Consider the following 14,525-nt stretch of genomic DNA (forward strand, 5'->3'; position numbering starts at 1 on the left):
TACTCTTATAGAACAGTTGTCACATATTCACTGCCAAGTTTTAAAATTGGAGGTATAGGGATGCCTGGGTGGCTCAGTTGTTTAAGCATCTGCCTTCTGCTCAGGTCATGATCCCAGGGTCCTGGGATTGAGTCCCCGCATCAAGCTCCTTGCTCAAGAGGGAGCCTGCTTCTTTCTCTGCCTGCAGCTCCCCATGCTTGTGCTGTCCCTCTCTCTGACAAATAAGTAAAATCTTAAAAAAATAATTTTAAAATAAATAAAATCAGAGGCATAGCAGATTATTTGATTTTAATAACTTTGCTATTTAGTACATTTTCTCTAATCTGTTACTTTCATAAAACTTTTTTAGTTAGTAGTTTATCATAATAATGTGAGATATGATTTGGTATCATGGTTCCTTTCCAGGGACATTTGCCATTTGCTGTTGTAGGAAGTATGGATGAGGTAAAAGTTGGAAATAAGATGGTCAAAGCTCGCCAGTACCCGTGGGGTGTTGTACAAGGTAAATGAGATGAATGATGACTGGGAATACGCATGTCACCTAACAGTCTGAAAGTTGCATTCAGTGCATTCTCTAAGGTGATGCTTATTTTGGGTTATGATTTGCTTATCAGAAGAGTGGCATGTATTCTGTTTTGGCCAAGTATGTGGAGGCTGGGCTTTCCCATTTTCTTTATTATATCACACACATTTTGTACCTGGTGTGCCAAGACATTCAGAAAGTGGGAAGCACTAGACAGAACAGAATTTGAGTATAAATACTAGTGTTTAAACATGATACATAAACTAATTACTAAAACATAATTCTAGGCACAATAAACCACCTTGTACATTTATGTATTTCCAATTATCAAAGTATTGCCAACTATTTCCAAAACCGAGTCACCCAATTAAAAAATTTTAGGGTTTATCTAGCCTTGTAATGAATAAGTAATTAGTACTATCTGGTTCATTCATTTACTTGTAGTGCTATTAATGGGAAATGGATTACCCCTATTAGTACTGGTTTCCTAATACTGCTGATTTTTTAATTGACAGATTTGTAATTAAGAGATATTGACAAAACTTAACATTTTTAATTTATAAAAATATAAGAGTAGTAACTGTACTTAAAACTATTGGTTACAGTTACATAATTATTTGTAGTCTTCCAGTCACCATAACTCTAGAAGAAGGACCATGTAAGGAGAACTAAGTATATTTATTCACTAATTTTGAATGGTGTCAAACACAACATCATAAATGTGGCATTATATATAAAGAGTTTGATAATTATAGCATGTACAGATGGTATCTTGAGTATGTAGAATTACTACTTTGAAGTTTTAGTAAAATAATGTTACAGGGTCTTTTTAAGCACTTTGTAAAATGTCCTAAGGATGGTTTGTAAAATGCTAACAAAATATTAGTGAAATAATTGGAACATATTGGTGACATAATATAATGTATTTCTTTCCTGTTTATCCATTGCCTACTCAATTTAAAGCAGTTTCCCAATCTGTTACATTGCTTATAATTCAGTGTGTATAATGCAAGAGTTTCTTCCTTGGTTACTTACATAAAACAATCATAGGTGTTAGACTGATCATTTCACTGTTATTTCAGATGTGTTTTTATAGATTCTTTCATTTACCAAGCACTGTGTGCCAGGAATTAAAAATTGGTGTTGCTGTTTTCTTGTTTTTCTGGCTAGTGGAAAATGAAAACCACTGTGATTTTGTAAAGCTCCGGGAAATGCTCATTTGTACAAACATGGAAGATCTGCGAGAACAGACCCACACTAGGCATTATGAACTTTACAGGCGTTGCAAACTGGAGGAAATGGGCTTTACAGATGTGGGCCCAGAGAATAAGCCGCTCAGGTAACGGGATTTCTGTGAGAAGCCAATCAAAGAGGAAGTTATAGAGGATTGTACCTTGTTTTATATCCAGGATGTTGGAGAATGTGGTTTTCAGAAACCTGGCCAACCATGAAGTAGAATCATTTGCTTATGATTAATTATTGTGCTTCTCAGATCACTTGAGGCCTTCTTGCCTTTGAAGGGTCTCTAATATTTCATCTGATTCTAAGAGTTTAAGAAAGAACATAATGGCAGAAGCCCATGATCTCAGTACATGCTGAAATGAATAACTAAAGGAAAAGAATTCTCATTTAGTTTTATATTTGTATTTTTCTGAAAAAGATAAAAGTATATTTATCTGTTCTTCTAAGAGAAAGTTGGAATGTGAATAATATTAAACCAAAAAACCCGTGGTTTTTAGCTTGATGAAAGTTTGGAATGACTTAAATTTAGGAAAATGTCTTCTAAAGGAAGAATGAAAGTGATTGTAGGGAGTCAGGGATTAAACTGTTTCTTAAAATATTCCAGGGTAGTTATAAGAATTTTAGAGCCTGATGACCTTCTTGTTCAGTAATTACAGCATTCAGTGTTATAAACTTGCTGGTAATTTTATGTGGCTTTACATTCCTGACTTGTTTTTATTAAGATAAGTAAACATGAAACTCTAATCCTTACCTACTACATCAGATTTGATACGATGTAGCATTCCAGAATAGGTTTTTTGCATGGAGGAAAGTAGGGAATCTTCAGGAAAAAACACTCTAAATTTAAAACTCTGTTATGGAACTAAGGATTTCTTTTCCATTTCATTATTTGCATTTTGGTCATTTCCCTGACTCTTAGTATTTGTACTAGAGTAAACACAATAAGGAGAAGGAGAACATTATATCAGTGATGCGATTGCATCTGACCTTTAGAAAGATTTAATCGTAGATGAGGTTAAATTTTTTAAGTTTTTAATCTATGGTTTTAATTAGGTTTTTTTTTAGCTCTAGTAGTATGATAAATTATGACATATATCATCATGATAAATCTAGTAGTATGATAAAAAAGAATTATATATACTTAACCCCTCCTCACCAATTTCGGGCATGCTGTGCTTTTGATTATAGGCCACTTCTTCTTTTTTTTTTTTTTTTTAATTTTTATTTATTTATTTATTTGACAGAGATCACAAGTAGGTAGAGAGGCAGGCAGAGAGAGAGGAGGAAGCAGGTTCCCCGCTGAGCAGAGAGCCCGATGCGGGGCTCCATCCCAGGACCCTGGGATCATGACCTGAGCTGAAGGCAGAGTCTTTAACCCACTGAGCCACCCAGGCACCCCTATAGGCCACTTCTGATAAAACCATTTTCTCTATTGAAGATTTGGCTTCACTAGTGTTTTCCAGAGGAGGCTTCATGTCTCATTCTTTCAAGTCTAAGGGGCAATTCAGAGGTCTCAGTGTACATTAGTAAGACACGAATACTGAGTGAGAGCAAGAAGTGGGACAGCCTTTGAAGTACTCTGAGAAGAGGGATTCAGGTTGCCTGGTGGGTCAGTCATCAGGCATCTATGGAAGATTAAGAAATGCAGGTTCAGAATTTCTATGGATAGAGCCTAAGAGTCTGCATTTTTTTTTAAGATTTTATTTATTTATTTGACAGAGAGAGATCACAAGTAGACGGAGAGGCAGGCAGAGAGAGAGAGAGAGAGGGAAGCAAGCTCCCTGCTGAGCAGAGAGCCCGATGCAGGACTCGATCCCAGGACCCTGAGATCATGACCTGAGCCGAAGGCAGTGGCTTAACCCGCTGAGCCACCCAGGCGCCCTAAGAGTCTGCATTTAAGTTAAAATTTCCATTCACTCATTTAAAAGATACTTGCTGTTTGTCTCCCATATGCTTTCACACACTGCTGGTCAGTGGGTATGTAAGCACTGTGGGCTTAAACAGAAACTGCCTTACAGAATTTCTGGGATGGAGGTGGGAGGAGGACCCTCTGGCCCTTTGTGGAAAATAGAGTCGGGGTGCTCACACAGTAGTCCTGGTGAGACCATAGAGACTTGGTAGTGTAGAGGTGGTCAGAAGCACATTTAGGACATGTAATTTGAAGGTAAAGTTCATAGGACTCATTGATGGTTTGGATATGGGCTGTAAGAGGACAGAGGAATCAAGGATGACTCTAGTCATTGAGAAATGACCTGAATTTGGCTAAATGGTGGTAATATTTACTGATATGAGCAAGACTGGGGAAGGGATAGATTTTAGGGGTTATGGTTAATAATTGAGAGGTTTCAGACATGTTAAATTTAAGTTGCTTATTAAATATGCCAGTGAAGAGGCACCTGGTTGGCTTGGTGGGTTAAACATTCAGCTCTTGGTTTCAGCTCATGTCATGATCTCATGGATTGTGGGATGGAGCTCTGCATTGGGCTTCACACTCCGCAGGGAGTCTGTTTTGAGCATTCTATTCCTCTGCCCACTCATACATGTACATGTGTTCTCTGTCTCTCTCTAAAATAAATAAAGCTTTTATAAAATAAATATTCCAGTGAAGAGTTTCAGTACGTTATTACATAAATGAATCTGGCACTTAGGGAGAAGTTAAGGCTGAGATAATAATTTGGGAGTCAGCAGTAAATAGTAATATGAAAAATCATAAACTTTTATTTTATTTTTTAAAAGACTTTATTTAACAGAGATAGAGCCAGAGAGCACAAGCAGGGGGAATGGCAGAGGGAGAGGGAGAAGCAGGCTCTCCACTGTGCAGGGAGCCTGATGAGGTATTCCATCCCAGGCTCCTGGCATCATGACCTGAGCCACCCAGGTGCCCCCAAATCATAAACATTTTAAAAGTGTCTGCTATTTGCAAAGCTCTAGGCTAAGTGCTGGGGATATAATACTGAGGAAGAGCCTATAGACCTGGCTATCATGGAGTTTACATTCTTATTGGGGAGGCCAAAATCAAATTGCACAATTAATCACAGTTGTGAAATGTCCGCTAAAGGAGAGATGGTATGTAGTAGGGGAGGGTTTCCTGACTTAATCTGGAAAATCAGAGAAGATTTTCTTGAGGCAGTTACTGTTTTGAGCTAATAATTTGGGGAAATCAGAGCAAGACATGAAAAGACTGCAAGCAGAGAGAGAATGACATCTTCAGAGCTCTTTAAGAAGGTCAGCGCAGCTAGAGAGCAGAGAAGTTGGGGGCATAAGATTGAGAGAACAGGCAGGCAGTAATCAAACTGTGGATCACCTGGTTGGGATTTGTGCTTTTTTTTTTTTCCAAGGGAAAGGCAAAACCATTCAAGGAGTTATCATTACCATATTTACATTTGAAAAATCACTTTTAGCTATAATGCAAAGAAAGTATTAAAGTAGTATGCAGAGATGCTTAGGAGAGACCAATGGGAGAGTATTGCTTGGACTGAAGTAAAAGTGGTAAAAATAGAACTAGATGTGTTTGAGACATATCTAGAAGATGAAATTGAAAGAACTTAGTGACTGTTTGGATATAATGAGGTAAAGAAGCAGGAAATGCCAGAAGATGCTGCTTTTTAAAAAAAAAAAAAGGCTTCTAGTTTCCTGGTATTATGGTTTCATTGGCTAGGTAGATGGTTGTACTTTTCCCCGAGACAGGTTATCTCTGGAAGGACTGGCTTTTTTGTGGAGCTGCAGTGATGGGCATGATGGAGCATAAGCTTGGTTTGGGACCTGCTGACTTGAGTTTCCTCTGGAACATACAAGTGACAGTGTTCCACTTTGGGTATTTTTCTGGAGCTCAGGGGAGAGGGCTGGGTCAAAGTAATAAACTTAAGAGTCATCAGCATTTAGATGGCTAACAATGTATGAATAGGGATGAGATTACCTAGAGAGAGAAGTAGTGTCTGAAAAGAAAGGTGCCTTGGAAACAGACTTGAGTCACTCTAATATTTGTCGGCTGGAGAAGTAGATAGAAAAGATTGAGAAGTCTTGGGTAGAGGAAGGAAGTAAGCCAGCAGTGTCATGTCTTGGAAGCCAAGTCAAGAAGGTTTCAGGGAGAAGTCAGCTTTGTTGAAGCTGAGGATCAAGTTCTTGCTATAGAAGTACAGCAGTGTAGGGGCGCCTGGGTGGCTCAGTGGGTTAAGCCGCTGCCTTCGGCTCAGGTCATGATCTCAGGTTCCTGGGATCGAGTCCCGCATCGGGCTCTCTGCTCAGCAGGGAGCCTGCTTCCCTCCCTCTCTCTGCCTGCCTCTGTCTACTTGTGATCTCTCTCTGTCAAATAAATAAATAAAATCTTTAAAAAAAAAAAAAAAAGAAGTACAGCAGTGTAATAAAATCCAGTTGCTTCCTTTACAGCTCTTTGAAAATAATGAAGACCACTCCTCTAAAACAAAAAGGGCAATAAGTTCTATGAAAGACTACATCAACCAAGAATTACAGATTCAAAGGGAAGCCTTAGAACAGGTAGAAACCAGTTTCATTCTGTGCTGGGAGTGGAGTGAATGAACTGAAACCATTTCCAGCCTTTTTTGGTTTCTTCTTGACAATTTACAGCCTAGTCCAGTATGCCTGGCTTAGGACATGTACCCTTTTTGTTTTGGCCAGAGTGGGCATGAATCTAATTAATTGTCCCACCAGACTATATCCCCAGGGGGAAGAGGTAGCTCTCCAAAATTAATCAGGCTAACAATACCAAAAGGAGGTATAGGTAGATGGTGGACATTCAGAATCAAAGACTGCTTGGAACATCCGTGTTTTTTAAAGCATTTCTTTAGTTTGGGGAACATCTGCTCACTGATCAAATGAAGAATGGAAAATTGGAAAATGGAGATTCTTCAATTTATACTAGGTAATAGATTGGGTAGGGAACAAGCAAGAAAGGATGGGGAACTAGATCTTAGTGTAAGGGAGGCCTCTGCCTGCCTGCATCTTCTGCCCTTCCTAGGCTGCTCTCCTTAAGAGAGAAGACATTTCTTACTGGATTTCTTGAGTCAGGCACGGCAGAATGTTTCTTCTCTTGGTGTTTTATTTGCAAATAAATTATTTGGTAAAGCTTCTGTAGTTCCTTATAGCTTGATGTCTTAGGAAGGTTCTACAGTTTCAAGAAGTTGTATTCTGTTTTCTGGGCAATATTTTCCATTTAATTTGGGGTATACCTAATAGTAGTCACTCTGATTTGGTTGAAAGTTCATCCCTCAATATTACATCTATCAATTAAAAAAACAGTTATATAAACTTGTTGGGATGACTTTTAATTCTCTTTACTACCCAGTCTTCTTTATTGCCAGACCTTCAGCTTGTTTTCCATTTCCATTTTATTGTGAACAGTTATGCTGAGTCATAGTTATTGTCCTAATCTCTCAATACTACTCATGTGTTTATCATGAGGTCCCAGTAAATGGCATTATACTCTCCTCTAACCTTAATTAACTGATCTTTAATTATTAAAGCTAGATCAGAAATGGTTAAAAACTTTCTTAAATCCCTAAGTTATTTTAGATTAACATAACCATTTTCATTCCCACAGTTAATCATCTTTAACATTTAAGTACAAAATCACTGCCTTTTGAAGTGTTGAGGGACCTGTAGTTTTGAAAGGAAGATTCTTGTAGTATTTTAGAGTTAAGTGTTTGACTTAATTTTTTTGTGTTGTAAAATTTGTGTCTTTGGAACTCTCAAGAAATAAATAACTTTCTGCATTTAGTCTAGAGCCGAAATGGAAAAAGGTTAGCAGGCTTTTTAGAACAGGATATAAAACACAAGTCCTAAGTGAAGGGACTGTAGTGATTTTCTTGATGAATATGAGCATTTGAGAATTTTTTTTCTTCCTCTTTGGTTTTAAACTTTGCTTTAAATCAGTGATATTTGCAAGTATAGTAATGTTTCATTGAATATTAAGCTAATTTTATACTTAAAAAAGCAAGAATTTTTACTAAAATAGCAAAAAAAACTTTTTCATTTTCGTTTAATGAATAAATCCATAATAGTAAATAGTAGTTGCATTAGTTTTATAACACTATGTAAATTGTTCCCTTACAGATCTTCTAGGAGTTTCTTTACCACCTTTTGAAAGATAGTGCAGGTTTCTTTACTTAGAATTGATTTTACTTAAAATTTACTTCTGGTTGTCAAACTGAAAAACCTTGTGACATGACAGAAAATATGCAGGAGAAGTAACATGATTTTTTAATCTTTTTTTTTTTTTTTAAGATTTTATTTGTTTATTTGACAGACAGAAATCACAAGTAGGCAGAGAGGCAGGCAGAGAGAGAGAGAGGGGGAAGCAGGCTTCCTGATGAGCAGAGAGCCAGATGCAGGGCTCAATCCCAGGACCCCTGGGATCATGACCTGAGCTGAAGACAGAGCCACTGAGCCACCCAGGTGCCCCTTTAATCTTTTGATAAAACAAAAATCTGACCTGGTTCAAATTCTAGCTTTTTACTTACAACTATATTGCTTTGATTACTTTACCTCTCTGAGCTTTAGTTTTCTTATCTGTAAAACAGAGTATTAGTACTTGTTCTGCTTGGGGTGCTATGGGAATTAGGTAGATAAAGGATTCCAGGAAGGTATCTTGTTGGGAGCAGCTATTCAACAAATATTAGGTCTTTTCTCTTTGCCAGGTAGATTTATTTTCCTTTTAACCAACTCAAGTGTTTATATACACAGATAATGAGAACTTTTTTAAACTTACATTTGGTACGAATTCAAAACATTATTTAAGTCGTTTGTCATTAAAGACTATCAGTCCAGTGTAGGATCAATGAATTGTAGTGAGGTTTCTGAAAACGATGAAAGTAGCCTGATATAGAGGCTTCTTTAAAATAAGAACAAAACAAACATAGAAAAATAAAAAGCCTGGTAAATGTTTCCTTAAGATCTGGGGCATTAATGTGGTTATCTAGGGCAGTTTGTACATTTTGCTTTTAAAGATAATGTTTAGGATCTTTGCCTCTTCAAAACACCTGCTACACATACCCCGCACAGTCGGCCATAATAGCTGTTGCATAACATTTCTTACTCTAATTCTCCTTTTACTTCTAGAATTCTGTACTTAGAAGATTTATTTTTCCAGTTATTGGAACAGTGACTAGGTTGGTATGTCTGGAACCTTAGGAGGATTAGATTTGTTTGGTAAGAGATGAATCTGGAAGGGTAGAATTAGGCCAGATTGTGAAGTTCCTTAAGTGCTATTTAAAGGAGGTGGCACCTTATTTAAGACTGTAAAATTCCTTAATTCATCATACTTATGTCTATTTAGATATAAAGTACTTCTGTAAGCAGTAGAAATTTCTTACTGTAAAACAGTTGGAAGGCACATTTGTGTTCCCTGTTAAATCTTTGGGATAGTCTCATAGTGTGTTAAAATGGAAGGGCTTGGTGTCTGACATATATAAGAAGTCTGTGATACCTCTGGATGCTGTAAGTAAGAAAGGGCAGTTGGGCATAGTGTTCCAGGACAGTCCTTGCTCTGCTTGGTTAAATCTAGCTCTACTTCCTGGCAATTTCTGTCATTAAATGAACATTTATGAAGACCCTGATGTGTCTAGAGAGCTTTGCTGGGTAGTCAGGTTACAGAGATAATGATCTATTAGAAGAGAGAGACAGATAGGATATAAATGCCAAAGAAGAGGTACGAAGTGCCATGAGAGTGCTTAGAAGGCATAGTTAGTTCCAACTGGGGATACCAGAGAAGGCTTTTTTTTTTTTTTTTTTCTTTTTAAGACGTTATTTTTTTTATTTGTCAGAAAGGGAGAGCAAGCATAACCAGGGGGACTTGCAGAGGGAGAAGGGAGCTGAATGTGGGGCTCCATCCCAGGACTCTGGGATCATGACCTGAGCCAAAAGCAGATGCTTAACCATCTGAACCACCCAGAAGGAAGTTGCATTTGAAATTGGACTTGAGGAGTAAAGGATTAGGTGGGTAGAATGGGGGTTGGCAGGTGGGCATTAGTGTTGGAAGCACAGGAGTTACACAAGCTAAAGCATGAAATCTGTGGTTTTAGGAACAATGACTAGGTTGGTATGGCTGGCACCTTAGGAGGATTGGATTTGTTTGGTAAGAGACGAATCTGGAAAGGCAGAATTAGACCAGATTCAAAAGTTTCTTAAGTGCTATTCAAAAGAGGTGGTACCATATTCTATAGATAACTAATGCTGTGGAAAAAAAGATAATGAGGTCTGTGCATTTTTCTGGAAAATCTTAGGAGTGGCAAGAAGTAAGAAAGTGAAAGAAAGGGGAACTAAAAGCCCAGAGATCAGTTAGGATATTAATTTATAATAGTGAAGGCCAAAAAATCACCAAGTTTGAGTTGGGCTGTAACAATATCTGTAGAAATCAGAAGATGGGATTAAAATGATGTCAGGGTCACAGACTGAACTCTCAGACCTTGGTGATCAGCTACAGAGATAAGGTAAGGGAATAGTCAAGAATGACTTCAAGACTTCAAGGTTTCCAAAGACAGTGTTGCTAATTAAGACTGAAAGAGGAATTCATTTGGGGTAATATGAGAATACTTCTTGAGAAGGACTTGATAAATCAGAGATTTCAGAAATCTGGTATTCTGTAGCTGTGGCATCTGTGGCTTTTTATGTTTCATGCTGTAGGAAATGTCATGTTTCAGGTTACTCTGTATAAGAGGGGATTGGTAATTGTTATTATAGTATAAGGCTTAACCGGAGAAGTTTGAGTGTTTGGAAGTTTCCTACATCATTTTTTAACATGAGAGTACCACAAATAACTTTTTAGTCTTCAAGAGACCTATGAAGCTAAAAGACATGAATTTTATGGAGAACGTCAGAGGAAGGAAGAAGAAATGAAGCAGATGTTTGTGCAGCGAGTAAAGGAGAAAGAAGCCATATTGAAAGAAGCTGAAAGAGAGGCAAGTATGCTGGTTTGATGTGATCTACATTTGTTTTTTAAGTATCCTACTGGGGAGATTTAGCTCAAGAATTTAGCTGAGGTGCTTTTGGAGATTACTTCTTATTCATTAAAAAGTAGTTATTTTAACACATAGTCTTTGAGTACAGACTTCAATTTTGGCCTTTTTGCGTAAATAGTCTTCCATAAGAAGTGGTTCACCAAGGACTTTTACACTGGCCTAGGTTACTAATAAGGGTTTTAAATGCCTTAAGTTTGATCCAGAAATGTTTTAGCTGTGGCTTGATAAAGCCTTTCTTGGGAGTTATTGAGAGTTGTTGGAGTTGATGCTTGCTATGAAATGGGTAACTATGAAAGCAGTTAAGTAGTTCTTTGAGTTTGAAGTCAGGCTTTCTAGATGAGTCAGGTGGTCATATGACCTTTGGATAGTCTTGGTACACATGTGCGCTTGCATACACATAAACATCACGGTTAATTTCCATAATTCTTTGTGCTTCTAGTTCTTCAAGCAATAATTTTATATTTGGGTTAAACTCTTTTCTGTAGACGTAACCACAGTGGCTACTTTTAAGTGAAATGGCCATATTCAAGATGACGGTCAAAAAGGATAAGCTCAAAAGGGAATTTGCCATCTGTATTTTATATGTGTGTGTTTATGCATCTGAGGGGAGGATCTTTTTACCTGGTCATCTGAAAGCTGGTTGTAGACATCATGACACTTTATCCCAAGACCCTTCAGTTTGCATCTCTGAAGCTCAGGCACATTTTCCTTCATAACCATTGTACGAGTATTACACCTAAGAAAATTAATAGGAGTGCCATAATCTCACCTGATCTCCAGTAGGCATTCACACTTCCCTAGTTGTTCAGAGATGGCCTTTTGTTGTTGATTTGTTTTGTTTTGGGTTTTTTTGGTGATTTTTTTACTTTTGTGTGTGAACTGGAATTCAGTTATAGGTCTCATGTCACATTTGGGTATTATCTTTGTTTAGTCTCTTATATTGGAGAATAGTCCTCTAGTTTTGAGTTATTTTTATTTTTTTTTTATTTTAAGATTTTATTTATTCATTTGACAGAGATCACAAGTAGGTGGAGAGGCAGGCTGAGAGAGAGAGAGGAGGAAGCAGGCTCCCCCCTGAGCAGAGAACCCGATGCGGGGCTCAATCCCAGGACCCTGGGATCATGACCCAAACTGACAGCAGAGGCTTTAACCCACTGAGCTACCCAGGAGCCCTGAGTTATTTTTAAATACAAATATTGAGGTAAGAGTTGTGATGAGTAGGAAGTAAGGATGCTGATTTTTTTTTTCTATTAGTAGATTCATCTTTTTTTTTTAAGATTTTATTTATTTATTTGACAGAGAGAGGCAGGGAAGCAGGCTCCCTGCTGAGCAGAGAGCCCGATTCGGGGCTTGATCCCAGGACCCTGGGACCATGACCCTAGCCAAAGGCAGAGGCTTTAACCCACTGAGCCACCCAGGCGCCCCAGTAGATTCATCCTTAAGATGGTAGTAGAGTAAAACTCTTTTTATTTAAGAGTTTCTCACTCACGTATCATGATTTTTAGTTTCTCCAGTGAGGAGAAAAGATGTATAAGCGATATTTAGTTGAGTTTTTAATTTTTAAAATCCCACATAAGAATATTTTATTTAAAAGGAAATTAAAAATTCAGGGTAGCAAAATTGTTGAAAGGAAAAGAGAAAGACTATTTGTCAGCAGATCCTTTGTAGACTTTTATTTTTATGGTTCAAGTGCTTTTTTGTGAAGTGTAAAAAATGAAGTTAATGTAAACCTAAGGCATCAACAACCAAAGTTCTCACGAGAGTTCTAAACTTTTAATTATATAGCATTAGTGGCAGTAGATTCCAGTCCTCTTTTATTAATATTACAAGGTACTTCATGACCAGTTTTTTTATTCTGAAGTCAGTATCATTAAATATTTAAGAGTCAAGGTCAGAAAAACAGAAGACCTCTGTGCTGTTGCTAACTTCTCACCAATGCCCTTAAGACAATATCACCAGTATGGTACACTGCTTTATCTTTTCTAAACACTACTTCTGAGTATTTGAAAATATGTTTGAATTAAATCCTTAATGTTGTGAAGAGTGGAACCATGAGTGAGTCTTGTATATGGTATAGACTGTTGCTATCAAATATTGTGAACTCCTTCTGATGTGAATAGTAGTTACACCTACCCCCTCCTCCCCTTTTATTTATTTTTTAAAAATATTTTATTTTTAATGATTTTATTTATTCATTTGAGAGAGAGAGCACAAGGAGGGGGAGAGACAGAGAGAGAGAGAAGCAGAGAAAGAGAAGTAGACTCCCCCGTGAGCTGGGAGCCCGATGCAGGGCTCAATCCCAGGACCTGGCGATCATGACCTGAGCCAAAGGCAGATGCTTAACCATCTGAGCCGCCCAGGTGCCCCCTGCCCCACCTCCCCCCCCTTTTTTTTTGTTATGATTTTATTTATTTATTTGACATACAGAGATCACAAGTAGGCAGAGAGGCAGGCAGAGAGAGAGGAGGAAGCAGGCTCTCAAGGAGCAGAGCGCCTGATTCGGGGCTCGATCTCAGGACCTGATGATGACCTGAGCTGAAGGCAGAGGCTTTAACCCACTGAGCCACCCAGGCGCCCCCCCACCTCCCTTTTAAAACATTTTTCTCTTTATAGTATTTCTGCAATTTTTAGTCAACCTTATGAATGATATATGAAGTACCCTATAACCTTTCAAGATTTAACTATGCATATAGAGTATGCAGCCTCCATTTAAGTAATCAGAGATTCTTTATTAATATATATAAATCCACTTCTATATCCTCTTTCCTGGGTTTACTTAGCTGCTCTCCCGCATTTATAGGAGATGCACACATACTCAGTTGTGACTCTTACTTATACCACTGATTTTTCTTTTTTTTTTAAGATTTTATTTATTTATTTGACAGACAGAGATCACAGGTAGGCAGAGAGGCAGGCAGAGAGAGAGGGAGGGGGAAGCAGGCTCCCTGCTGAGCAGAGATCCCGATGCGGGGCTCGATCCCAGAACCCTGGGATCATGACCTGAGCTGAAGGCAGAGGCTTTAACCCACTGAGCCACCCAGGCACCCCTATACCACTGATTTGAAAGACAGCCAGATGTACCCCACCCTTTAAACACACACACACACACACACACACACACACACACACACACACTTATGTAGCTTTTTGCAAAAGCAGGAACTATATAAATAAGTAGATACTAAGGAACAGATGCTTCTCTGAAATGCCATCCTCAAGATGGCAATAAAAGAATCTTAGGGTAGAAGACTATTACTGAATCTGTTTCAGTTCTTTTCTCTCTCCATTTAAATACATCTCCTGTCAGGCTGTACTAGTGTACAGCATGACTTCTTCCAGATTTGGAACAGTTAATTTTTATTAGGATGGAGTTTAGCTCTTCAGTTTCTATCCTCAACCTCTGATTTTTAGCAAAACATTTCTTCAGTGGGCCATCTTTTCTAGAAACCAGGTCCTACTTTTTTTAAAAAGATTTTTTTTTATTTATTTGAGAGAGAGAGAGGGAGTGCCTATGTGCATATGGGCAGGGTAGGGGCAGAGGGAGATGTAGACTCCCCACTGATCACCTCACCTGAGGTGAGGCCTGATCAGAGGATCCCAGGATCATGACCTGAGCTGAAGTCGGATGCTTAACTGCCTGAGCCACCCAGGTGCTCCAAGTTCTACTTTTCTTTTTTTTTTTTTTTTAAGATTTTATTTATTTATTTGACAGACAGAGATCACAAGTAGGCAGAGAAGCAGACAGATAGAGAGAGGTGGAAGCAGGCTCCCTGCAGAGCACAGAGCCC

General features: G+C 38.2%; 1 protein-coding gene across 2 annotated transcripts in view; it reads left to right on the forward strand.

Annotated features, from left to right (window-relative positions):
- LOC111155895 (septin 10) overlaps positions 1–14,525 on the forward strand; it is a 69,875-nt gene that overhangs the window by 48,996 nt on the left and 6,354 nt on the right. For both annotated transcript variants that reach the window (XM_022516354.1, XM_022516353.1), the window contains exons 7-9: positions 406–502; positions 1,694–1,862; positions 10,545–10,677. In XM_022516354.1, coding sequence (XP_022372062.1) covers positions 406–502; positions 1,694–1,862; positions 10,545–10,677 — 399 coding nt within the window. The remainder of the gene's footprint in view (positions 1–405; positions 503–1,693; positions 1,863–10,544; positions 10,678–14,525) is intronic.

This window comes from Enhydra lutris, unplaced genomic scaffold (assembly GCF_002288905.1).
Source record: "Enhydra lutris kenyoni isolate GAN:26980312 unplaced genomic scaffold, ASM228890v2 scaffoldscaffold44, whole genome shotgun sequence".
In the NCBI taxonomy this organism is placed as follows: domain Eukaryota; kingdom Metazoa; phylum Chordata; class Mammalia; order Carnivora; family Mustelidae; genus Enhydra; species Enhydra lutris.